The sequence below is a fragment of the Lycorma delicatula genome, chromosome 6 (assembly GCF_047948215.1).
Source record: "Lycorma delicatula isolate Av1 chromosome 6, ASM4794821v1, whole genome shotgun sequence".
Classification (NCBI taxonomy): domain Eukaryota; kingdom Metazoa; phylum Arthropoda; class Insecta; order Hemiptera; family Fulgoridae; genus Lycorma; species Lycorma delicatula.
This window is the reverse complement of record NC_134460.1, coordinates 94,555,916-94,582,395: the sequence shown is the minus strand read 5'-3', so window position 1 is coordinate 94,582,395 and position 26,480 is coordinate 94,555,916. Positions and strand designations below refer to the sequence as shown.

Below are 26,480 nucleotides of genomic sequence, written 5' to 3'. Positions count from 1 at the left end.
ATGTACTCCCAAATATCTATCTAAATGAAAGTTAATGGTTAATCTGGCATGCTATGTTTGTAATGAGGAGGGGTAAGGGGTGACTACCTGCAAACTCAACTTTAGACTGCATATAGTCATCATCTGGTGTGGAGGATTCATGTCAAGGAGAAAAGAACAAAGTTCAGGGAGAGTACAGGTTGTTAGGCAGGGGTTCGCATACAATTATCTAATGAGCAACTGCTTTACTCAACGGTCCTGAAACCAATTTGGACCTATGGAATCCAATTATGGGGCACAATTAGCAAGAGTAACATTGAAGTTAGTAGTTCAATGTAGAATAGTGATTCCAGAACATGAGAATTATAATAGAAGTGCTGTGGTTTGCGAAAAACACTGAATTACACAATTACCTGGAATTGCCAACCGTTCGAGAGGAGATACAATGATTTGGTTCAAAATTAGACAGAATAAACATGAATTAGCTCCAGTAAACCTCCTGGTTAGTAGTGAGGATGTTAGGCCCTAAAGCAACTGCATATATTAGAGCTAAGTTTGCAGAGATTTCAAATGAATCAGCTACCTTAAAATGTTGTGCATTATCAAAATTAATTTCATTTTGCTACTTATTTTTGTGGGTGCTTTGATTTATTTCACTGTCACACAAAGAAATAATCTGTTTGATTATTTCTTTGTGTGACTGATAAGACTACTTTTTGGTGTTTTCTTTGCTTTTTTATGTCCTGAACTTGATCAACATTTGTTAGATTTATTATTATAAGCTTATTTATGTTTGTTACATATTTATGTATACTATAAAAGATATGTTTACATATACTTATACATTTCTTTGTGGGATTTCAATGTAAACCTCTCTCTGCAAATTATTTATTTGGTATTCAAATTTAATTAAAGCTCTTTTAAATTCTGATAAAAAGTTTCACAATTTGAAATTTGTCACTAAATGCATACTCGGCTAATAAATCATAAAATCAGTTTTGCCAAAGAGAGTAGAACTTCCACTATAATTTAAAATAAAAAAAGATACTTTTTTAAATATAGAAATTTTTTTAATCATCAAAGGCAGAACAGATTTCAATGTACTCTGAATGCGTAAAGTCCATTTTGCAGTACTATTGAAAATAAGAACTACTTAAAGAATACGAATAAGATCATACACCATATATATTTCCACATCTGGGGCATTATGGAAACTAGAGTATGAAGCAAGATAAAATGCCAATGGCAGAAGCCACTGACATTTTTTTTCATTTAAAGAAATGTTCAGTTTGTAAATATTTCAAGTTAAGGCATAACCAATAATGAAAATTTCAGCCATATAAATTTCTATATAAGGTTAAAATAGATCCACTTTCTAAGTTCTGCTATTGATGTATAATCCCATACAGATAAAAAAATTTGACAAATTAAATTAACAAGCTAACATGATAATGATCACAAATTGAAATAATAGACTTTCACTTCAGTGTTGTATGAAATACATAAATATATATTGTGTTCGACTATCCTTCTGGTACTATTATGAAATACTGTGACCATGAAATAAAACAAACAATTAATTTATTTATAAAAAATCCTCCTGTCAAGGATGGAGATATTTTAAAGAAAGAGGTTAAAGCTTTATTTTGGGACTGATTTTTATTCCTAGAGACAAATTCCATTAAATTGTTTATCTTAATCAAAAGTCATACATATATGGCTGCTTTTTGTTTAAATTTCAACATTTCATTCATAACATGTGCATAATTATATCAAAGGCCATTTGGCTGTTTGGTACAAAAATATTTTCATTCGCTGTCTCAGATTCCTTTCATTCATTCTATGTGAAGTTGATTTCACTCTAAGATTTATGTTAAGACTCAGGTTTCATTTGCTCCTTTTTTATTAAAAGAAGGAACTTTAAATTTTGTTAAAGGAGGACTTTTAAATTTTATTATAAAAATTTTCACTTTTTTTGCTACTCTTTATAAATTCTCACTTTTTTGTTGTTCTTATTAATTAAATTGGTCTAATGCCTTAGTTTTAGTTAGTCTTGTTCCATCCTCAAAGACTCAATATGTGTTTATATGAATGTTTAATTTACTGATATTACTAATATCAATAAATTTTATTTTATTATTTTTTCTATACTATATAACTAAAAAAATAATTTTTTGGATCAATATATCCAACTAACAAACTTTCAACACAAAAAAATGGATTAGAAAGTCTTTTTTTACATGCTATTTCACTGTTAGTTAAATCAAAATCAATATTTTTGTTATTTACGGTAGGTATGCCTGCCAAGACTGTTGGAGCTACCACATTACTAAACAGAAGGTGAAGAAGAATTAGACAATTTTTGTTTTTTACTGAATAGTAACTGTAATCACAATCTTGAAAATAAAATGTTAAATATTCTGAATACGATCATACACCATATCTATTTCCACATCCATATCATTCCAGGGAACAGCATTATGGAAACTAGAGTATGAAGCAAGGGAAAATATGCCAGCAGCAGAGGTGACCGACATTTTATTAAGTTTCATAAATAATTTGTTCCTGCATAGCACTCATTATCAGCTAATGACCAGCCGCAGTAATCGCTGAAAAAAAAAAACCCAAGGGAATAAACGCAACAGATAATATTTAATAAAACTTATGCAAGAGTAGATTAGAAAGTAGGATTTTGATTAGAAAGCCAATATGGTGACCATTAATACTGATCATATCAGGTATTTTAACCATACGTAAAATGGATCAAGTAACACTTACCCACAACACCATTCAAATACGCTGGTGGATGTACTACAAAAGCACCTAATAAGTCGTTGTACTGAGCATCTTCACCTAACCTATAAGAAAAAATACATTTTATTTATAAGTATATTACGTACACACGTATATAATACATAAATTTTATTTAAATATATATTCTACAATTAATGCAAAACAGGTGTAGTAAAACACTATCAAATAATGTAAAAAAGAAAGAAAAACATCGAATAGAAAGGAGTAAAACAGGCAGAAAAAAGCACTGATAAAATATCACAATACTTTGATTGAGCTCATGAGAAAAGAGATTTATGTATTAAATTAATGACACTTAACTATCGTAACAAGATAAAGATGTATATAATATTTACGGTAATATCTAACACAAATGATTGCCAGTAAAATTTGCAATAGAAAGATGAAAATGAGGCTAACTTTCACATTTTCCATTTATTTATTGAAGAAATAACGAATAACTAAAAGAAAAATCTAAGAGCGTAATAACATTCAAACGTTAAAAAAAAAATTACAGATACATTCATGACAGCATTCCTCATCTACAATGAGAACTGAATTTGAGGCAATGAAAAGCGTACACATTGACTGCTAGGGTAGGAAATAAGTTTGAAAACAAATTAGAGGAAAGTAAAATGTGATAAAGAAAGATAATTATGAATTATCTTATCTATAAGAATATACAAAAAAGTGTTTAAGAATCTTTTTCAGCTATCTCTATAGCAAAAAGGTAACATCTCAGTCTTTCATTTGGAAGGTTCTTGATTTAAATCCCAGTCAGTCACATTATTTTTCATTTACATCCATAATCCCTTGCACAACCTTCAACCTCATGTGATAAATTAGTTGTCAAAGTTAAAACCTTGTTACTCATCACCAAATTCAATATTTTCTTCCTCTAACAATATTTTTTGCATCCTCCAAAAAAAGAAAAAATAATGTTAAAAATATGTTTTGTGAAAACATAATAAATTTAATGCCTATAATTGTATCATTTCTCACGATATTTTAACTATTTAGAAACAAGTCACAACAGCTATTTTTCCAAATTATCATTCTAAATAATCATTTCAATTTTTTATTTTTTTTTTAAGAAGCTGCAGCAATAATAAATTACAAAGGTGTGTACATCAGGGTATGAATCATTTAATATTTAACAATAGGCAGCTCGTAGATGCCTGTTGAATGACCGGTATGAAGCATGTGACACAGTGCTTATGAAGAAATAATTATTATATTAATACAATAATACTACTAGTACTTACTATCTGTAATTACTATTAACTATTAATTACTAATTACTGCTCGCTTATTTTGATTTTATATCAAAATCTAGTTTCTTGTTTCTTACTGTAGGTGTTAGAAATGTTACTTTTTATATCTATATTTAATAGATAAAAGTAAAGTATTAAATACTTTGCTTGAAAGTTTTTATATTTAACCTCCAATTATAATGGCAGTCTTCTGAAATAGCTTTGAATTTAAATTGTTCAATGTGAATAATGCTCTTATATCTTATTATTACCATAGATAATTTCATTCAATTTTTAAGGCTCAATAAAGATTTTACATACCTAACAGTATCAAATATGTACAAACTTATAACTGTAATTAAACTTAAGCAGTTTAAAAGCCTGCCTACATGATTATATTTTTACATTTAAGAATTTTTAACATCACATTTCCAATTTACAAAAATTCTTTCTAGATTGGAATATGATGAGGTAAACTGCTTGCTTTAATTAATTTTATATTGTTCGACGTAGCAATTTTTCTTAAAGCATATACACCAGACTTAATTCACCACTTAAGGTATGAACATATTATCCCATGACATTTGTTGACAGAAGCCACAAAGAATTTACAACTTATATTTCATTAATATATTGTCATCAATACAGACCGGATTATATGCAACATAAAAAGCTTGAAATATCCATGTCAGTATGAATACATATCAAATTATGCAACTTTAAATAAAGAAAAAAAATAGTAATTTTTAGTTTTTTTATTTCAAAATCACCATACCGTTAGTAAGTAGTTCAATAATATGGATAAATTTGATATGTTAAATAGTTAACAATTATTTAACATTTTGTTACTTTTGTAAACAAAAACAATCAGGTAGTGTTCCTAATGTTCGGTAGTAAGATTATGTCTTTGATCAGTAAAATATTTTTATAAATGGAAAAGGATCGCTCCGCATCCACTGAGGTAAGTTTTTTTTTCGGTAGGTACCTTACTGAAAAATAGTAAATATAGCAAAAATATGCATCATCGCTTGATTTTAAGGAAAATATGCAATAACTGATGAGAATGGACTTAATATGCAAATGTAAATAATCCAGTCTCTAATCATCAATGATATTTATTTGAAATCCAATAAACATGTTTTTTTTTTTTTGTCTAATATTAACCTATTCCAATTTACATATTATGGATAGCAAATCTATTTAACAATTTGCAGCAACTTATTGCAAACGTTTACCTGAAGAGATGGTATCGGGCATTCATACCAGTATGAGGGTGGAGTGAATAGTTCGCACAGAGATGGTGTTAGTACAGTTAACTTCTTGATGCATCGCATGACTCCATTCTTCATTAGTTTACTATAAGAGTTTGAAGACACTGCATCACTTATTTATATTATTTACAGTCTGTCATAGTGAAGAATTAGGGTTTTTTTGGAAAATGGAAAAAGTGGAAAATTGTTTTGTGATTAAGTACTTTTTTCTGAAAATCTTACGTGCAAAAGAAATTGAAGAGGAGCTTGATACAACATTGGGAAATTCTCCTCCATCAAACACAACAGTTAAATGCTGTTGTGTAACATCAGCAGAGTTTAAAATGGGTTAAACACACATTAACAATGAACCATGCAGCGGACGCCCTTCTGAAGTGACTATGCCAAAAATGATAGCATAAAATCGTTTTGGCAGACGAGTGACAGTAAATGAGTTGGCAGTCTGCAGGCATGTCAACAGAACGTATGTGCAATATTGCACATACGTTCATATGGATGCCGCGTTTGCTCATGTCCAATTAAAGACAGTACCAAAAAAAGCATTTCAAGCGATTGTCTCTTTTGGTGCAATGCAGAGGAACTTTTACATCAATCTGTGATGGTAGACGAGACTTATTTGGCCCCCAATGACTATCACTTGTTTCTAACCTAAAAAAATGTCTTGGAGGGAAGAGATTTTCAATCAATAATGAAGTTATTGTAGCTATAGATGACTATTTTAAGGAGCTGGATAAATTGATGTACTGAATAGGCATAAGTGCTCTAGTGGAATGCTGGGTGGGCTAAGTGTACAGATATATTGGTGACTATGTTGAAAAATAAATCAAAAAATACTCTGAAAAATGTTGTTTTCTTATCCAGGCCTAGAACTTTTCACCCCACCCTTGTATTATCCTTATTAAGCTACTTCCTAGTAAATCAAAAATAAAATGGAACATAAGACTGAACCCTGAGAAACATTAGTTCCAGTGTAAGAAACAAAAAAATTTATATCCTAATTTCAGCTTTAATGCTTACATTTTTAACTTCCATATACTATTCCCTGTTATATAAGTAAGACTCTCACTAATTAGGCACTCTTAATTTCTCTCTCATTATATCTAAATTACCAACACTTAAGTATGAAACAAAGTAATTTTCTTTCTTTTTTGTTTAGCCTTCGGAACCACTGTAAGGTATTACTTCAGAGCAGTGATTCACAAATTGTGTGCCGGGGAGCCACGGCATCTTCACAGGGGCACCACAAAATATTGTAAAAGCTTCATAATTAACTGATCCAAGACATTTATAATTATTAATTTAATGTTAATAAAGTAACAAAATAATGAAAATACAAGAGTTTTATTTATTTTAATCTCTTACTTACGAGTAGTCATACTTTTACTTAGGGTCGGGCACCATGTAAAAGTTTTAACTGAAGAAGGGCACCGCGACTCAGAAAAGTTGGGAACCACTACTTCAGAGGATGAATGAAGGTATGCAGAAATGTAAATTAAATGTATAATGTGTATTGTATGCATAATTAAATGTATAGTCCAGTATAAATGTAAATGAAATGTAATCTTGTAGTCTCAGGTCGACCATTCCTGAGATGTGTGGTTAATTGAAACACAACAACAAAGTGATTGAAATTATTCTTTATTTTCTACCTAAACCTTTAGCAATATTCTCTACAAAAAAAGCAATATCATTTTAGAGGATTTTTCTTTCCTAAAAAACCTTGTTACTGATTAATCCTTTATATTTAATAGACCATGTGTTTATTTAAATTATATAATAATCTGTCAAGCAGTATCTCTTTAAAGATGAACAAAAAAGACAAATGCTGATTTCTGACATTTTACCCTTCATTGAACTGGTTTTATTGCTGATAACTTTAGTTTATTAAAAATTTACCCTACTTAAAAGAAACATTTACCAAGTGAGAGAGAGATTCCTCTAAGAATTTTCTACTATTTTTAATTACTTATATGACAATACCATTATAATTTAAAACATATTGATACAGTTAGTTACGCATTTCTAACATTGTAACAGACTGCAAAAAGTTTTTTGTTTTCCTTTTTTATAATTATTTCCCCACTATTCATCTTTTAAATCTTTTTCTAGTTCATCACATTCCAAAGTGCACTGTTTTATTTTTTGATCTCCTTAAACCTGCAGCCAATTTTTTTTTTTTTTTACAGCACTAATATCAAATTTACATCTACTCTTAACATTTTTCTATCTCCATTACATCCATTACAACATTTATATAATATCTTATATCCGTATTATTACCTTTACATCTTTATATTAACTCCTTTACACCTTCATTCATAATGAAAGCTTAAAAACACAATTTTAATTTGCTTCTTTTTCCTTTCTAATCATGCGATATGATGTTAATAATGTTAATCCTTTCATATCAAATGACATTATAATGATGTTTGATTACATTTAAAAGCGATTCATACTTTGAATCTATACTCAATGTTTTATAAATAATAGAACAGTTCTCCTTTTTTAACTCCATTTTCACATTTCACATAAAATACTTGATTTGCCTGATTTGTTTAAATACAATCCATGTTTAATATGTAAAACAGCTGAGCAGATTGAATTAGTTTTGGTTAAGCTCTAACAATTATTACCTCCAACCCATTAGTACCTCTAACAATTATATGATAATATAATTTCTCCACAGTTTGAAATTAACAAAAATCAGATTTATATTTCAGTTTTTTCTTATAAGTTGTACCCAGTCATGACTACGACTGTCTGAAAGAACTGCAATCTTTTTGCTGTTATTACATTAGTTGGCTCATTTAGTTTTGATGCCACAGTACTTACACAAACCTTTCTTTTCTTGGAGTTTCCATGAGTTCTATGACTGATTTAAGTTTTAAAGGAATTTATTTGATTATATTTTCTGACTTTTTAGATTTACCTTAAGCAATATTTAACTCCTTAGTACATTCTTTTTTCATTTTCAGATTTAGCAATTTCACTTTTGTGATACAACATCACTCTTTATTTTAACCACTTCTTTCAGTGACTGTACTTCTAAATTCAGTTTTTTTATCTCTTTTATTTTAATTGTATTTAATCAACCTGCTAGTAATTTATTTTTTTAATTTTTTGTAAAACAATAATAAAAACAGATCAACTTATAACTAAAATGTGGAACCAACCTCGGTAATTCCTCAGGATCAGGTTGCAAGAATATAGTATGTCTTGGTTGGCGAACTCTTTCCACAAGTCCACCACGATTTCTATCAAATCGACTTGCTCTTCCATTTCTTGAATGTCTAGGTAGTAATCTAGCTGAAGCAGATTTATCTATAAATCAAAACAAGTTCATGGATTTATAGAATTTTAAGAAGTGGCTTAAGATTTTTTTTTGACAAAATTCCCCGGACTAGGCAGTTTTAAAATTATTTTTAATCCCTTAAATTGCACAAAAATGAAGTAAATATTACTATTTTATCATATTACATAGATAGATTTATTTATTTTATCTTACATAAAAATTCTTAGTTCTATATAAGATAAGAAGGGCATATCAAACAAATATACATAAAAATAATCATCTAGGTTCATATAAAAAAAAACCACATCCCAAGTCAATGAAAAAAAAACATGTATACAAGAAAATATATTTTGGAGCATATAACTTTCTCACAGTAAAACACTTTCATTAATTTACTCATTAATTCTTTTTATTCCACACAACAGACTCCAAAATAAATAAGGCTGGGAGCCAAAATTCAATTATTAATATATGTTCCTACAGATTTCACCAATTGTCAGTTTATAAATATACTGCATAGCTCACTTTTGCATTGCAAATATTTTGTTCTATTATTTTCAACATATAATAGCCTAAGCTAAATTGACAAAAAATAAATAAATAAATCTGTTGACTTCATTTCTCTAATAACAAGCAAACTCAAGTTAGTTGAGCAAAACTAAGTTTTGCTCAATATAATTCAGATCTTCCTGTTACATTTACAGTCAACTGTAATTGCTAAACATCATGGTCACTGGTCACTTTATCAAGTTTGCCCTGATTCTAATTTGTGATGAACTCAGCAGTTAATGTTTAAAAAATTCATACTTTTACTTAAAATTTTACCATTTTCATAAATCTAGATTTATATAACAATTAATACTTATTAACAAAAATATTATAAATACTTAACTCACTACTTAATCATTACAGAATTCTGTTTGTAGGAGATATAATTACAAACCTAATCTTTTAAGTCAGAAAACTAAGGTTTAAATTTCCAAACCTCCATGATTTTTTTCTAACAATTGAAGACTGGCTGTTTTGGTAAACTGATATTTTTAAGCCCAAGCTGGTATTTGTTAAAAAGTTTATTAATCTCTAAATAATTTGTTATACAAACTAAAATTATTAAAAGTATGAAATAGGTCTGTAATTATTATTTGTATCAGTTTTCCTCCTTTTTAAATAATGTCATTATCACTTAAATCTTTCTTTACAGACAATTGGAAACACAATACTTCAAAAGAGCCATTCACAACCTGAAGCAAAGGATACAAATGCAATTTTTTTTAGTAATTTTTTAGTTTTACTGTACTTCCCTTAATTCTAAATTAATATTCATGTAATCATTGATTCCACCTTATATCACCCACCCAACATCTTTGCTCTCAATTTAACTATATTTACAAAATAATTACTAAATTCATTTGCCACTTAATCAGTCACTAACAGACCTCACAACATCCCATTTCAACTTATGAATTAATTCATCCTCCATTTCTTAAATTTATACTAGTTGTTTCAGAAATCTTGAATCTTGCATCCTCATGATACGTCCAAAGAATCCTTGTCTCCTCTTATACATGGTATCTAGATGGTATACAAAGATTGTATCTAGATTGTATCTACATGGTATACAAAGATTCTAAATCTTTGTATACGACTTGTTGGACACAATCCACCACTGCCCGTCTTTCTAGTTCTTTTTATTGATGCAGGTTCTTCCAATTTATCTTTCAGTTTTCTGGAGTCTGTCTGTATTTGATTGTTTGTTAATGTGGAAGAGGGTTTCTGCTGCATAAGTGGCTTCTGGTTTTAAAACTATGTTATAATGTCTTATAGTTACATTTATTGATGATAGGCATTTTTTACTGTTAAGTGCACCAGGTTAATTTTTGAGCTTTAGCTAGCTTGTGTCTTCTTATATGGACTGAGGTTTTTTTCAATTAGGTTGTTTGTTATTATTTCTTTAAGATATTTAAATTAACCCACTGGGTTGGTCTAATGGTGAACGTGTCTTCCCAAATCAGCTGAATTGGAAGTCGAGAGTTCCAGCATTCAAGTCCTAGTAAAGTCAATTATTTTTACACGGACTTGAATACTAGATTTGTGGATACCGGTGTTCTTTAGTGGTTGGGTTTCAACTAACCACACATCTCAGGAATGGTTGAACTGAGATTGAACAAGACTACACTTCATTTATACTCATACATATCATCTTCATTCATCCAGATAAGTATTATCTGAAAAGTAATTACCAGAGGCTAAACATAAAAAAGAAGATATTTAAATTGCATTACTATTTTGATTTATTACCATTTATGTTTACTTCTTTTAATCATGTTGAGCTTTTGGAGCATAATTTCCGTCTTTTCAAATGATAATTAGAGGCCAATTTTATTTGTAATGTTTTGAAGTTCTAATATCTGTGATTTAGCTTCGTCGATGTAGTTTGCTAGCAGCGCCAAGTTGTCAGCAAAGCCAACATAGTTTGTTTTGATTTTCTGACCTATTTTTACTTTTGGGGGGCAGTTTTTGAGCCACTCCCTTATTACAATTTCTAGAGCACACTTGAATAGCAGTCAGAGGCCATCGCCTTGGCGCAGTCCTGTTTTGATCTCAAATGGTTCGGAGAGTTGCCTCTGTATTTTACCTTCGACTTAGTGTTTGTGAGGGTCAGCCTTTATCATATTTCTTAATCTGGTATGTAATCAAAGATGTCTTAGAGAATTTTTCATACGGATTCTCTGTTGGATGCAGTCATAAGGTTTCTTGAAATCCACAAATGTTATCATTACCATGTTCTCTGTTTCTTTTCCTGTTGTAATCTTATTTGCTTGAGAATTGATCTGGTTTGGACAGCTCCTCCAGGGTCTGAAATCTCCATGGTGTTCTAGTTCTTCCTAGAGTTGTGAACCAATCCTGAAAGAATTTTGTATGTTGTGTCTAGGAGTGAGATTCTCCTGTAATTTTTACGGTTTGTTCTGACCCCTTTTTTGTATAGCAGGTGGATGAGGGCTGTCATCCAGTGTTCTGGTAGTTCTTCTTTGATCCAGATGTTGATAAGCTGTTTATGAAGAGCAATTTTTGCTCTTCCTGCATGTTACCAGATCTCAACAAAAGTCTAATCTTCTCCCGCTGCTTCGTAATTCATCCCATCTAGTGCTTGGTAGACTTCTTTTATTGTGGGAGGGTTGATGTTTTCTGGTTGTGTTGTTATTGGGGTGTTAGTGTTGAAGTTTAGGAGTTCTAACGGTTCTTCAGAATTTAAAAATTTGTTGAAATATTTAGCTACGATTTCTGCATTGTGTATTGTTATGGGCCAGTTTACAATTTCATTCTTTATTAGTAGGGTTGGGGGTTTGTATTTTTGGAACTGATTTTTGAATGTTTTGTAGTAGTTTCTCAACTATGTTTTATTGTATTCTTCTTCTATTGACTTCAGTGTGTCTTTAAGGTGTTATCTTTTTATTCTCCTTAGGTTCAGGTGGTTTCTTTTCTTTGTTTTACTAGATTTTAGAAGAACGTTTCTGATTTTTGGGATTTATGAAATAGCCATGCTTAGGAACTTTTCTCCACTGTACTATCACATTTGCTGTTCACCATTGATACTTTTTATAGGATTTTATTGGGGCTAATTCTTCTGTGATCTGTTTAAGGTTGTTGACTAGACCTTCAAATTTATCCATGATTATTATTTTTTTGGTTGCTTTTTGGTAATTTTCATTCTTGAGGGTCCATTTTTCTTTTAGTTTTACGGGCTTGGTTTTATTGCTATCTTTGGGCAGTAAATTTAATTCTAATTTTGACTACATAGTGATCTGAGCCTGTGTCTACTTCTTGGAAGACTTTTACCTAGTAGATCCCTTGTGGTAGTGTTTGTTCATGAAGACACGATCTAGCTGCCATTCTTTAGTGTAGTCAGGGTGTTTCCAGGTTTTGAGTTTTTGAGGTTTCCTCTTGAAATATGTGGATTTCAAGATAAGGCTGTGGTTTCTGCAGAGACCAATGAGTCTCTGACCATATTTGTTTTTCTTTTTGGCAGGCCATTTTCCGATGATGTCACAGTATTTTCTTTCTCTGCCTAGTTCGGCACCAAATTCTCAGATTAATTTTTAACATGGTTTTTGGGGATGTTATTTATAGTCAGATTGAGCAGATCCCAGAACATTTCTGTTTCTTTATGGTCTTTTAGAGAGTTATTTTTTATTATTATTGGGTGAATGGGCATTTACTATACTGTAGATTTTATTAGATGCTTTTAGGGTGAATGTTGAGATTCTTGGGAATTGTGACTTGAATTCTTATATGGAGTTTATTATTTTGAGGCTGACTAAAAGCCTGTTCTAAGCTGTGGGACTCTTTTCCCAGGTATACCTTTGTAGAGCCTATATCCTTGACATTCAATGGTTTCTTGGGTCAGTGTTTCTTATTTCCTGCAGACCCATGATGAGAATTTTGTGTTGGTCCATTAGGCCAGTTATTTTTAGTTTACAAGTCTGCATGAGCGAGTTTCTTGAAAATGTTGAAAACATACAGTATTACATTTTGACTATTTTTAATATTCCATATTGCAAACACAAATGATAGAGTATAATACTAAAAGTAAAGTATAATACAGTACATAATTTGAGTTATTTTAACTACAAGGGTTTATTTCCATGGACTCTTTTGGCTAGTTTTAACCATGATGAGTTAACATCATGGTTTTTAGTTATAAAAACCAGTTTCTGTAATAAAAAGCTTATGCACATATATATAAACACATATCCACATAAATTACATCTGTGATTGGTAAACTATGAATGTGATAATGTTCATGAGTTCACACCAGAAAATGTTAACTGAATATAAACTAAGGACAAAGTAAAAATATTAATTTTAAAAAAGTTACCAGCTTTCCTTTCTTCCAAAAGCTGCCTACGATGTTTTAATGTATCAGGAGAATACTTTTCTAATATTTTTTCAATAAATGTATCTACAGCACGTGACTTGATTACTTCTTTAACTGGTGTTCTACAAACAGCACATTCTTTTTTCTTTTTAATCCACTTCATAATACAAAAGCAACAAAATAAATGTGTACAACTCAATACAGCAGTCTGAAAAAATAAAATATCAGCACATTCATATATTTTTATATCTTTTTAAAAATTATTAATTTCAAAATATAATTAAAATCCATTCCATAAATTAGACAATTTATGATATTTTGGAACGTTTTGCTTCTATAAATTTGAATGACAATTGCTTTAAGATTTATGTGAGGAAATTTTTAAAACGAAAAATTTAATAAAAGGAACTTTTATTCTTTATTAAATTAGGCAATGTAATATATCCAAATTTGGTTTCTTTATGAACCCTACATAATCTTAGCAAAAGAATGCTGTTTATTTTTACTGTACAATCTTTTCTTGAATTTAATAAACATCAATTTAAGACAATTTTTTAAGATTCAATGACTGATAACATTTAATAATTAAAAATACAGTGATATTTACAAAATATAAATATGTATACTTTGAAACTGAAAGAATGGATTTCATGGTACTTTTATTAAAGTAAAAAACATTTTAAATCTAAAAAACATAAAATTAACTGAATGATTATGAGTAATATGTCTCTCAGTATTACCAATAAAGAAGACAACATGCTTGTCAAGATATTTTGCCCAGTAAGAGATAACCATGATTCAATTCAAAGCACAATAAACATGATACCAATCAAAATCAAAGCATGATTCAATGTAATAAATACATTCTTTTTTATCGTCATACATTAGAAATTTAAGAATACTGTTCAGCTGGTAAGGTTATTCTTAAATATCCAGTATTCTCAAGAAGTACTGTTAGATCATTACCAAAAGCAAGTTTATTATCTATTGCTGCATCATTCTGTGAATTTCTTCTAATGATTTGATCTACAATTTGAAGAAAATTTTCAGATCTACTGGCCACAAGATTGCTCTTTCAACACAATAACATCACTTATGACTTAAATAACCAGATTTATTAATGAATTAAGTAGAATTATATTCTGTAACATCCACAGCTCAGATAAGCCCCAGGTAACGTTTACTTATTTAATATGTTACAAAATCCCCCCTCCTCAGCCGTGTAGTAGCTTAGTGAATGATGTTGTTGAACATGAGATTTAAATATAACTGACTAACACAATGGCCATGTTGTTGTTCTACATCATATAAAAATCGAAGGTTTAGCCTTGTGAGGTTAAACCTTCGATTTTTAAACAAGTTTTTATCTACCTACAGCTTGTGTATAACTGAGAAGGGATTTAAAAATGTAAATTAATTTGGTTAACTACTATGTTTTGTCCCACTTTCAATTTATAGTTCACATTTTTAGTTATATTCATATTGTAAATGTTGAAAAATTTATTTATAGTAGATAATAATTTTATTATTTGACCTTCAAGGGTCAGTTGAAAAAATATGTTGACTTTTTAAAAAAAATTCATTGGCTTTTTGCCTGAATACCTGAATAAACTTACTTGTCACATCTTTTATATATATTATTATAATATATTTATTATAATTTACCTTTAAAACTTTCATATAATAATACATAATAAGCACACAATAATATTTCAGTGAAAAATTATGTCACTAAATTACAATTTTATTGAGTATTAGAGGTTTTGCAAGAAAATTTATTTAAAATGGAACAGATAGTTGAATTCACTCAGATGACATGTACAATTTTAGTGTTACAGCATACTTACTAAACTAATTTACCCCCTCTTGTTATTATAATTATTTTTAGAAGATTGAAAACCAATCCATGATCTGGTTAATAGAGAGCTACTATCTCCATTTCTCATTCAAACAGTTCTGAGTTCAAATCCTAGTCAGGCATTGCATTTTTTATATGCTACAAAAATCTATCATTAACTATAGCTCAGCTGACTATAACTGGATATCAGCTTGTTAGTGAAGGGAATAAATAAAATAGATTTATATATATATATATATATATATATATATATTCACTCACTTATATATATATATATATATATATATATATATGAATATATAAAGTGAGTGCATATATATATTCATATATATATATATATATATATATATATATATATATATATATATATATATATCACTCACTTTATATATATATATATATATATATATATATATATATGAATATATATATGCACTCACTTTATATATATATTCATGAATATTTGATAGTTTAACCAAAAAGGAAGTTCCAAAGAGATAAAAAAAAGATCACTTGAGTAAAATTTTTATTGCTTTTTGAAATATAAATCTTACTCTCTCTTACTACAAGTTCCAGCTATTTTTGAGACACTTATCATAAGATGGCACCAGAAGTTGTATTCCTTTGTTATTGAATGATACCACCTGCAATGCTAGTTACATTTTAATGTGACTTATTTATCATTACTTACTTATCTATTAAGTAATAATCATACCCAATATCATTGAAAATAAAATAAATATGTTTGAAGAACAATTTTATATCCTAAAAACAAAAAAAAAAACACATATATGTTGTAGAGTATGTCTGTCAAAAATAGTTACAAGAGAAAAACACAAATATCAAGCATGACGGAATACAGACAAGAGATAATGTATGGAAGTCGGTTTAAGAATATTACAAGTTTTTGTTATCCTTCTTTCTTTCAATATTTTAACATTTCTCAATCACCTCAATTATTTCTTTTTTCATTTGACCAATTAATGTACTTTCATCGTAAGTTTTCCTCTATTAGCATTATGTTGTATTCTTACTGTTCTTCCACTTATTTCCCATTGTGTCATATTAATTGCTTCTACTTGTATTTAAATTTCTCTATCACTGTCCAAGTGATTCAAAATGGAAACTCTATGAAAATTACTATGGAAATTACTATGAGATAGTAATTATAACATCTGTATTGATATACAATCTCATATTATCTTGGTACAGACTTTATTTCATCTCAATTTTTTGACTAAATTATACATTTACATTAAACATAAGATAATATCATTAAATATATTATATTAAATATAAGATAACTGTCAACAAAACTGAAAGTCATATTATGACAGCCCCAAGATTGTCAAAATGTGCTGACTTTCTTGCAGGTGAATTGCCTGCCAATAGTTCCAAATTTTCTAAAGTATTTTGGCTTGGACCATGAACTTTTTCACAAACAATAAAATCAGTGTTATTAACATAAAAAAGTGTTATATGGTATACAACATGTATATTCTAGATAAGAAAAATAAATATAATTACCGCTAAAATATTAATGGAAAAAGGAAACACAAAATAATCAAAGCAACAGTAAAATCTACAACTTCTCATTCTTATGTTACTTTAGTACTTACATCAACTGCTATTTCACTGCATATCGAACACTGTAACTCAGCTTCAAGAAAATCCAAAATATCAACACTAACTTTTGTTAAAACTTCGGCTTCAACATCCTTATGTTTGACCTCATTTTGTTTAGCGGCTAACAATAAACTGGCAGTTGCTTTCAGCTCATGATCTTTTTGAATTATTGATGTTTTAAGCATTGTTAATTCATTTTTTAAACCTTCAATGGTATCATTATTCAATTCTAAAATTAGAAAATAAAATCATAATTACTTGCCTACGAAACTAAGCATAAGTAAATTTGTAAAATATGTACATGCGATTCCAATATATACATGCGAGGCGGGCAATATTGAAAAGCAGAATGATACCTTTGTGCTGAGATCACGGGCATTTTTCAACACTGCTGGATTCACTTTACTGATAAGCATATCACGACAGTATGCACTATTTACTGTTCACTGATTTTCTAGAAAATGCATTCCAAAAGACTATCATCAAGATTTTTCCTGCTGATGATTGGGTTTGGAATTTTTTTCTTGACAGTTGTACTCATATGCTTCCAGTCCATGTTCTGCCTATTTGATTACAATTCATAATAGTAAATCCATGTCTAATCAAAGATAAGAATAATGTGTAAAAAAGCATCATCTTCCTGTTACGATTGTTTCAACTCTGTGCAAGTTCGAAGTCTTGTTCCCTAATGGTGAGCTGTCAACTCCCTTGGAACCCATACTGTAGTTTTTTTTTACGGTACTTGAGTTTGTTGGTAACAGTGTTATGAGCTGTACCAACACTTACTTGAAATTTTTCAGTAATCATCTCAACTACAATCTGTCGATCTTGAATGAGAGAATTATGTGAGTTTGAAGTGCTGGAGTTGAATCTTCAACTAGACATCCAGAATGGTGCTTGTCAGTCATGAAGTTTAAAATTTCGTAAAAATTTCTGCAGTTCACACTGTCAGTAGTTCATATTGTCTGGTCATATTAAAGTAAATTTTAATTGATTTTTCAGAGAACGAAAATTGGATCACTGCATGCTGTTCACAGAGTCAAACTTCAAGAGAACTCACCGTTATAAAATAAAATTTTGAGAATATAAACAAAACTATTTCGTTCAAACAGCTGATCAAAAAAAAGTCATCAAGGGTTACCAACTTACTGTTCTGAAAGTATCATAACCCTCTTACAAACTGTTTTGCCTCCACAGCTATTTGTGCCTTTAATTATTACTGAATGACCCTCATATACAGCTACATATATATAAAATTTCTTTTTAATCAATATTTTTATGTTAATTTTTTAATTTCTGTTTTTATTAAGGCTTTTCTATAAATAACTAAATTATTATCACTTGGTTTTAATAACTTTTGAAAACTAACTTGTTTTTATTACTGTTATTTTATATTTTCATTCTACTGAATTTATTGCAATATACAAAATAAATATTTATTTTTAATATAACAAGGTGGTGTAACAATAAACTGATTTTTGCTATGTTTAGAATTAGAAATAAAATTCTTATAAAATTATGTAACTGAATTTTAGTGAAATTCAATTCATTGTGTGAGTGTGTCTGTGCTTGTGTGCACATGTATTAATAGTGTAGTAACAGAATTTTACACTGAATATAATCACGAAGAAGTCTCTTTATCAATTCACCCATATCAGCTTTGAAACAGTTTGGCTACATAATGGCAATAAACACTCATCAACTCTACTAGCTCATCAGTTATTATGAAAAGAAAATGAAATTACAGTTTTAACATTAGAAGCAAAAAAACATTTAACTTAAAATAACAAATATGTTGTGATCTGAAAGATTTTTTACTTACAAAGTAAAGTTAGTTACATGAATTTTTACAAGGAATGAAATGTCTTATGTCATTACATAGAAAAAAAAACTGCCTAATATGGCAGAAGTTTGTGGCAAGTGAAAGACTTGCCATTGATCTTGATGATAACATCATCCTATCTAATAGTAGTATGACTGTATTCATCTAAAACATTGACTTCTAGAAACTTTTACGGCATTAAACACTATTCAACTTTTCTTAACCTGAGTGACACTAAACTAATGGGAATTATTTTTATGGGTTCACAAATAATAAAATTGCTTCTAAACTTAACTTTCAAGTGTGAACTAGTTCATGAAAGTCGTTTAAAATATGGTGGTTTTCTAAACAACAAAGAAAATAACTGAAATATTTGGTCAGGAAACTGTAACAGAAGAGCAAAATAGATTACAATGTCTTTAAAAATTCACTTTACACACATCCATCTGGACTCCAGAAAATACAGACTCATCAGTAACAAGCAAGGAGAATAGTTTCAAAGATACTCTAAGAATAGAGAATCGTTACCAAAGAACGTGGATATGTGGGTAATAATTATTAACAATACAAATTGAAAAATGCATATAACTGAAAAAAAGACCAGCATTTTTCAACACAAAGGTAAGTCATCTTACATGAAATGAACTTAAAAATTGTTATTTGCTGTATTTTATCTATTTTTCACGTATTCTCAATTACAAGTAAAAATATTTTTTTTTAAAAACTCAGTAAAGCAAAATTTAAAACTTGATACATATACAAAGTTTATAATACTAATGATTTTATTTAATGAGCATTATTACTAAACAGAATATATGTTTTATACATAATAAATGTGAATTAATACCAAGTATCACTTCACATTTTGTAAATCAATAAACTCCTCTTCAAGTTATAATTAAGAAGTTCAATGTTAATTTTTTTTCTTATTAAAACAGATTTTAAGGAAAAGGTTATAATAAAGGTTTATCGATGTTCAAATTTACAAAGGGAAATTTAAATTTAAATGTAGTGTATAAATTTATTCAACTTTTATATCACTAAAATCCTATTATCACACACTACAGCATGCTACAATAGGAATAGGAACTGGAAACAGAAAATTGGTTTTCATAGAAACTGGATAAGGAACTGAATCATTTTAAATGCCTTCATCATAATTCATCTGACCTTCCATTACTACTGTGTCCCACCTAGCAAGACGTAGAAGCAAAATTATAATAGTTCAGCTACAGTAGCATGCAAATTAATTTAGACACAGGGAACTTTTTGTTTATTTCTACATTATGGCTACACTACTTGACCACACCCTTTGTTTAAATTGTTTGTGTAATGTGTAGTTATTGTTCCTTGGTTATTTAGCAATTTTCATGTTACAAAATAGTTTTTTGTGAAAGTTTATTTCATTTTTTTATCACAAAATCATATTTTAAAGTTTTTAGTCTGTTTTGAATGTATAGTAATGGACATAACTCCAAAAAAACATATAAAAATTGTTTCTCTTTCTGAACATATTGGATGACAAAATGACAAATAGTTTCCAAGTGTGGTATTGGACTAGGGACAGTGAATGATATTTTAAAACAATATAAAGAAACTGGGTTCTTGTAACAAATGTTAAAACACCAACTTCTTGCAGCTGGATGGAAAGCTCATCAGCCATCTAAAAAGCAGCTTTCAACACCAGTAATGTGCAAAAAAACCTTCCAAAGCAAATGCTAACTGGACCAAAGAAGACTGGAAAAATGTTATGTTTCCCGACGATTCACATTTTTATAAGGGGCAAAGAGTTCCACACATTAGAAAAGCATCAAATGAAAATACATCACTGGCTCATATTCAAAAATCAGTTAAACATCCATTTGAAGGCTCTTGTTCATTACTTCCAGTAGATTGTATGTTAAAAAGTAATGGTTACATCAAGATTCTGAAGGGAAGGGTTGTGACAGAACTTCAAAACAAATTCCCACAAACAACAGGGTTCCAACAAGATTTGGCATCATGCCATACTGCCAAAAAAGTAGAAAAATTTTTCAAATTAAACATTCAAAACTAGTGTTCCTGTGTTCAGGCAGCTCCCCAGACTTTAACCCAGTTGAAAATATTTGGGCGACAGTAAAAAAAAAAGGACTCAAAAATTTATGACGATGAAGAAATAAAAAAAAATATACAATACACTTGTTAAATTGAAGCCAAATAGCGTACATGAAGTGATTAGAAATAAAGGAGTAAATATTTATTACTAGATATTCACAAATTGTAAAGGTATGATTTTTTTTCTAAATAAAGTTATATTTTATTAAATTACATCTGTGTTCAGGTTAATTTTAATGCTACTGTATATTTTAGCCAATAAGTGAAGCATAAACATAAAGATTCACTTCATCATAATAGTGAAAAATCTTATGTAGTTTTACCTTATTCCATTAGACAAATATCTAAAAATTGCTGATGACTGGAAAACTGTTAATCACAAAAACAGCCAGCGAAGGCAATTACTAAAAATCAGTTACAGAAAGTTTTAGAAATTTTTTGTGTATTTCACAAAGCTATATCATGTTAGGTTAAAAGAATTAATAAAGAGTACTTGTAATTAGTTTTTCAACAGTTTTTAATAAATTTCAATAATAAAGTGAAATGATTTATGTTAAAACAAACTGGAAAATAAAGTAAGATCTACTATGACTTTTTGTTCTTTATATTTCTTATAACACTTATTACTTCTCCATAACTATTGTACTTTAAACTCCTTAACGTTATACTACATAAATATTACAGCTATTAGATAACTGCAAACAAGAACAAAGCCTAGAAATCTTTATTTAAATAGAATTATTTTCCAAACCAAGCAATCTTAAAATATTTATTTCAATTTTACCAATTATTAAGTGCAAAATAACACAAATGATTTCAAGACAGAAATCTATCTTGAAATATAAATATTCTTATCATAACATAAATGCTACGTAACTATTATTACTGCTACTACTACATAATCTTGATATGTAGAACATTCTATGCATAAAAAATGAGTTAATATTATCATTATTATTTGATATATAAATAATACATTTTTTCTTTAAAAGAATATATTTGGATGGTAAATTTTTTGTTTATAGCACAACCAATTTTCTTGAATTAGGTATTAATTGACTTATCTCAATTTCTGAGCAGCAGTACATGCATGACAATTTAATAAAACCATAATGGTAACAAGCATATGCTATGTTTTCCATATGGCATCTGAAAGCCCATAATTTCTCTACACCAAAACATTGAAGTCATTTGAAAATCATCAAGTGGTGTATTAAATATATGTGTAAAGAAATATATAAATATATATATATAGTGAGTGAAACACGAAAAAGTAGCCCTCAGTACACAAATAAAATATCAAACTTTTACATCTTATGAGCAACAATGATATATGCCAATTTAAAGGAAAAAACTGTAAAGCTCCAAAAATATTATTTAATAATAATAAAACGAGTTTCCATTAGGGAATCCTGTCAATTAATTCCTTTCTATTGGTTTAAAATTAAAGGTTTTTTCCTTTCTATGGATTCAAATTTAAATCGTGAAGAATCTTATAGCAAAGTGTATATTTTTCATCACTTTATAACTGTAGATTTTTTCTCCTGGCAGAAATTCTTATTTGAATATTGGATATGGCCTCTGGAATCCTAATGGAAGTTTGCCTTTATCATTTTTTAACCAAATATATATATGCTACTCTCTTTGCCGACACTGCATCTGACATTTTTTCATGAATATTTGATGCATTTCTTGAAAGGATCCAGAATGCACATAATCTTCCAACTATAGCACCCATTTCCTTGATTAAATAGGCCATTTCAAAACACACAAACTACAAAGAACAAAATTATATTAAACTGAAGTATGAACAGTTTACAACTAACAGCAGACGAGAGTAGTAACATACACAAATAATAATGGTGCTAGTAGTAGCAGCAATGGTAGTAATGTTAAAGGTATTACTCAAATAGCTCCAGTTAATTGACTGGTTTTAAGTTGCAAGTTTTAAGCTTTTTTTAAGCAAGTTTTAAATTGCTCAATTTGTTTTAAATGTATATTAATGTGTTTCACCTTGTAACATCTAACAATGTATGTACTTGTAACACACAAATTTTATACAAGTGTTTAATTTAGAAGTTTTCAATTAAAACGAAATGTACTGATGTAAGGATAATTACAACACAAAAATTTATAATAATCATTCTGGGAATGAAATGGTTTTTTACTTCTTTCTAAATACTGTATCAATAAGTAATTTGGCTTAGTAAAAAAAAGTACATACTAAACACAAAAATATATTTAAGACAGTCAACTTAACAATTATATAAAAAATAACATATGCAACAAAAATCAGCAAATAAATTACTTCCTAACAAAAATTTAATTGACAAAGAAAATGAGGTTTGCAAATTACAAACTAAAAAACTAACTCATAAAAATTGCATACATTATTTATTAAATGTTAACAAAAAATCCTTTTATGAGGTAATTTATAAGTATGTACAATGCTGATTTACAGACATTTTATTAAACATAACTAAAATATACAAAAAATTGTGTTGTACAGCTTATCACTTTCATTAAAATTAATAATACGGATACGGACAATATTGGTATTGCTTTAATGAGTTCAACTTTTGTGTTACATAAATTTTTGAGTCTTTTTTTGACTGTTGCCCAAATATTTTCAATTAGGTTAAAGTTTGGGGAGTTGCCTGAACACAGGAGCACTTGTTTTCAATGTTTCATTCTTCGAAAATTTTTCTACTTTTTTTGGCAGTATGGCATGTTACCAAATCTTGTTGGAACATTGTTGCTTGTGGGAATTTGTTTTGAAGTTCTGTCACAACCCTTTCCTTCAGAATCTTGATGTAACTATCACTTTTCAGCATACAATCTACTGAAAGTAATGAATAAGAGCCTTCAAATGTGAAAAAACCCTAAACATATTTTTTTTTATGGATGTTTAATTAATTTTTGAATGTGAATATAAACATTAGGCGGTTTAGTTTTTTAATTTAATTCTGATTGTGTTTAATTATTTTTGAGAATCAAGTTATGCAGTTTATTTTGTGTTTACTCTATACTGTACTTACATTTTTCCAATTGAATCTGAATTTAAAATAAGTGAAATTCTGCTTTAAATTCTTTGTTTTTAAAAATGCCTCATCTTGCTCTCATATAGAATATACTGGTATAATTTTTGTGTACGGCTTTAGTGAGGTGGTGGAAGCTATATGAATTAAAGCTATTCAAACTACAGTGAAAAATACTGAAGTAGGTATCCTAGACGCGTAAAATGGTAAAGTGCTCATGTTTCGTCTGAACATCAACCAGTACATGGTAATGAATGGGAAAATATTCTTCAGGTGGTACAGCTTAGTCCTACACAACTAGCACATGAAGAATTTCTACACAGCTCAACATTCTACAAAGTACAGTATGGAGGACATTTCTTGGTCACAGACTATTAAGCCCTTTCATACTAGAACAGCTTGTGGGGAAAAATTAGATGGAATTTTTCAACAATGAATTTCTTAGTTCTTGAAAATTTTTCATTGGCAAAAAATTGAAATGAACTATCAACTTGACTCTAGCAACAATACATTTCATAAATGTATTGTGCTCACTTGTAAATGGATTTGATGTAGAGGGTCGGTAAATTGGCCATCTACATCATTGGACCTTACTCCCTTTGATTACTAATGAACGACTACTTAAATTATACAGATGATCTAAAATGGCAATATGAAATATCAGTTACTTGAATTTTTAATAGCCTTTTAACCTACAATAAACTTGACAAAGACTTACTTCAATTTTAAATTTTTTGCCATGAAAGCTGTAACAGGTGATCCTGAAAATTTTTTATTGCACTATAAATCTAATCAGAGTAGCATGGAAGGTCAAGCTCATGTTATATGAGTATATAGCTTATCTACAGTATTAAATGTTCATGTATTCCATAAAAATGTTATTTAATTTTAAGCATATGTAAACATAAATATATTTTTTTACATAACATTTCATAGACACAAAATATTGATTATTGATAGTACAACTTTACAATTTTACTTATGTCTCACACAGATTATAATCTTAGATATTGGAATAAGTAGTTATATTTAATTTCATGCTAATAAAGGAGAGATTACAGATAATTTTTAACTTACTGTGACGACATTCCAAAACTTGAACTTCTAATGTTAAAGCAGCTATTTTAATTCTGTACTTTTCATCATCACTTGCTGCCTGATGTTTGAGTTGTTCTAGTTTATCAGTTAATGATTGCTTTAAAAATAAAAAATTGATAAAATGAATGCAAATTAATGTACAAGTTTCAAAAGAGAATAGCAAAAACATTTTAATTATGTAAAACTTGTAAAAATTTTTGTAAAAAAAATTGTAATTTGTAAAAACATTTCTTGTAAATTTTTTTTAAAAAATTAACCTAAAAATAATTTTACTATCTATTTTAAAATCCTGTCAACAGCTAAGTATAAAACAATTAACTCTCACAGTAAAATATTCTCTCAATATGATACAACAGCTTGTAGCATCAAAAATTGTGATGTGGTGGAAGCTATATGAATTAAAGCTATTCAAGCTGCAGTGAATACTGAAGTAGATATCCTAGACGAGTAAAATGGTTACGTTAATAAACAAATGTACACATACAGTATAATTCAGGAGATACGGGAAACAATTTGGCAGGTGATTCTAAAACTTGAAACAAGGAAAAACGTTTATACAAACATACATCTGTAAACGATTTGATATAAAGTTATTACAAACAAAACATTTCACCTGAATTTCAATACCCTCAGTGAAATGAGGTTGCACTGAAATTTTTAAGATGGTTTTCTCCGTTTTTTGACTGAAAAATGGAATAAAACAGGTTCCAGAATTGTATCTTTCCTAGTTTTCATGATATCCAATGTAAAACAATTTTGTAAGGAAAACATGTTTCTTTTAGATTTTTAAGAACAATAACTTTGTTAAACGACTAATAAATGCATAAATTCTACTATCAAAATTTGTAGAAAATTTAGTTCTGAGAAAATTGGTATAATAAAGTCTACGAAAAACAAAAAATATTATCTTATATTAATATAAGATAATTTGTTTTCAAATTAGTTCACAAAAATTTAGGGGTTTTCATAAATAATATCACCATTAATATTATTTATGGTAAAACTACTAACATATATCTAATTATTAAAAAATAATTCAAACTGTGTGCCTGTCTCTTGAGAAAAAATACCAAAAGTGAAATTTCAGTTTTTCGTGTTCAACTTTATTGGTAATTTTCTCATAAAAAGAAGATAGATAGGTAAATAAACCACTGGAACAATCTTTTAAGTTGAGAAAATATGAATAAATTGCTTTTTGTTTCATCCTTCCACAAAAAAAGCCGCCACAAGCAAACTGTTTAAATAAAAAATTAAAAAAAATAGTTTAAGGTCCTGAGGCATGTAGGAAACAAATGGGTAAGTTTCTATTTTTTTTAATTGGTCAAGCAACCACCCCTGGGTCACTTCAAATGGATTGACCCGTTATTAAAAACAGAACATTACGAAAATTAACATAAAAATATTATGATTTGTAAAAATTAAAAACAGCTGTTTTTAATACAATAGATTTAGAACTTTGAAACATTAAAATACTTTTAAT

The 26,480-nt window shown here is 28.7% G+C and overlaps 2 protein-coding genes across 2 annotated transcripts in view; one reads left to right on the top strand and one right to left on the bottom strand.

Annotated features, from left to right (window-relative positions):
- Window positions 1-6,571, top strand: part of LOC142326043 (leukocyte receptor cluster member 8 homolog) — an 85,868-nt gene extending 79,297 nt beyond the window's left edge. Inside the window, exon 15 of the transcript XR_012756659.1 lies at window positions 6,453-6,571. The gene's annotated coding sequence lies outside the window, so the exon portion shown is untranslated. The remainder of the gene's footprint in view (window positions 1-6,452) is intronic.
- Window positions 1-26,480, bottom strand: part of LOC142326045 (E3 ubiquitin-protein ligase CHFR-like) — a 53,313-nt gene that overhangs the window by 7,670 nt on the left and 19,163 nt on the right. The window contains exons 5-9 of the mRNA XM_075368139.1: window positions 24,980-25,097; window positions 16,942-17,177; window positions 13,465-13,672; window positions 8,470-8,617; window positions 2,758-2,837 (exon numbers count right to left, since the gene is read on the bottom strand). Coding sequence (XP_075224254.1) covers window positions 2,758-2,837; window positions 8,470-8,617; window positions 13,465-13,672; window positions 16,942-17,177; window positions 24,980-25,097 — 790 coding nt within the window. The remainder of the gene's footprint in view (window positions 1-2,757; window positions 2,838-8,469; window positions 8,618-13,464; window positions 13,673-16,941; window positions 17,178-24,979; window positions 25,098-26,480) is intronic.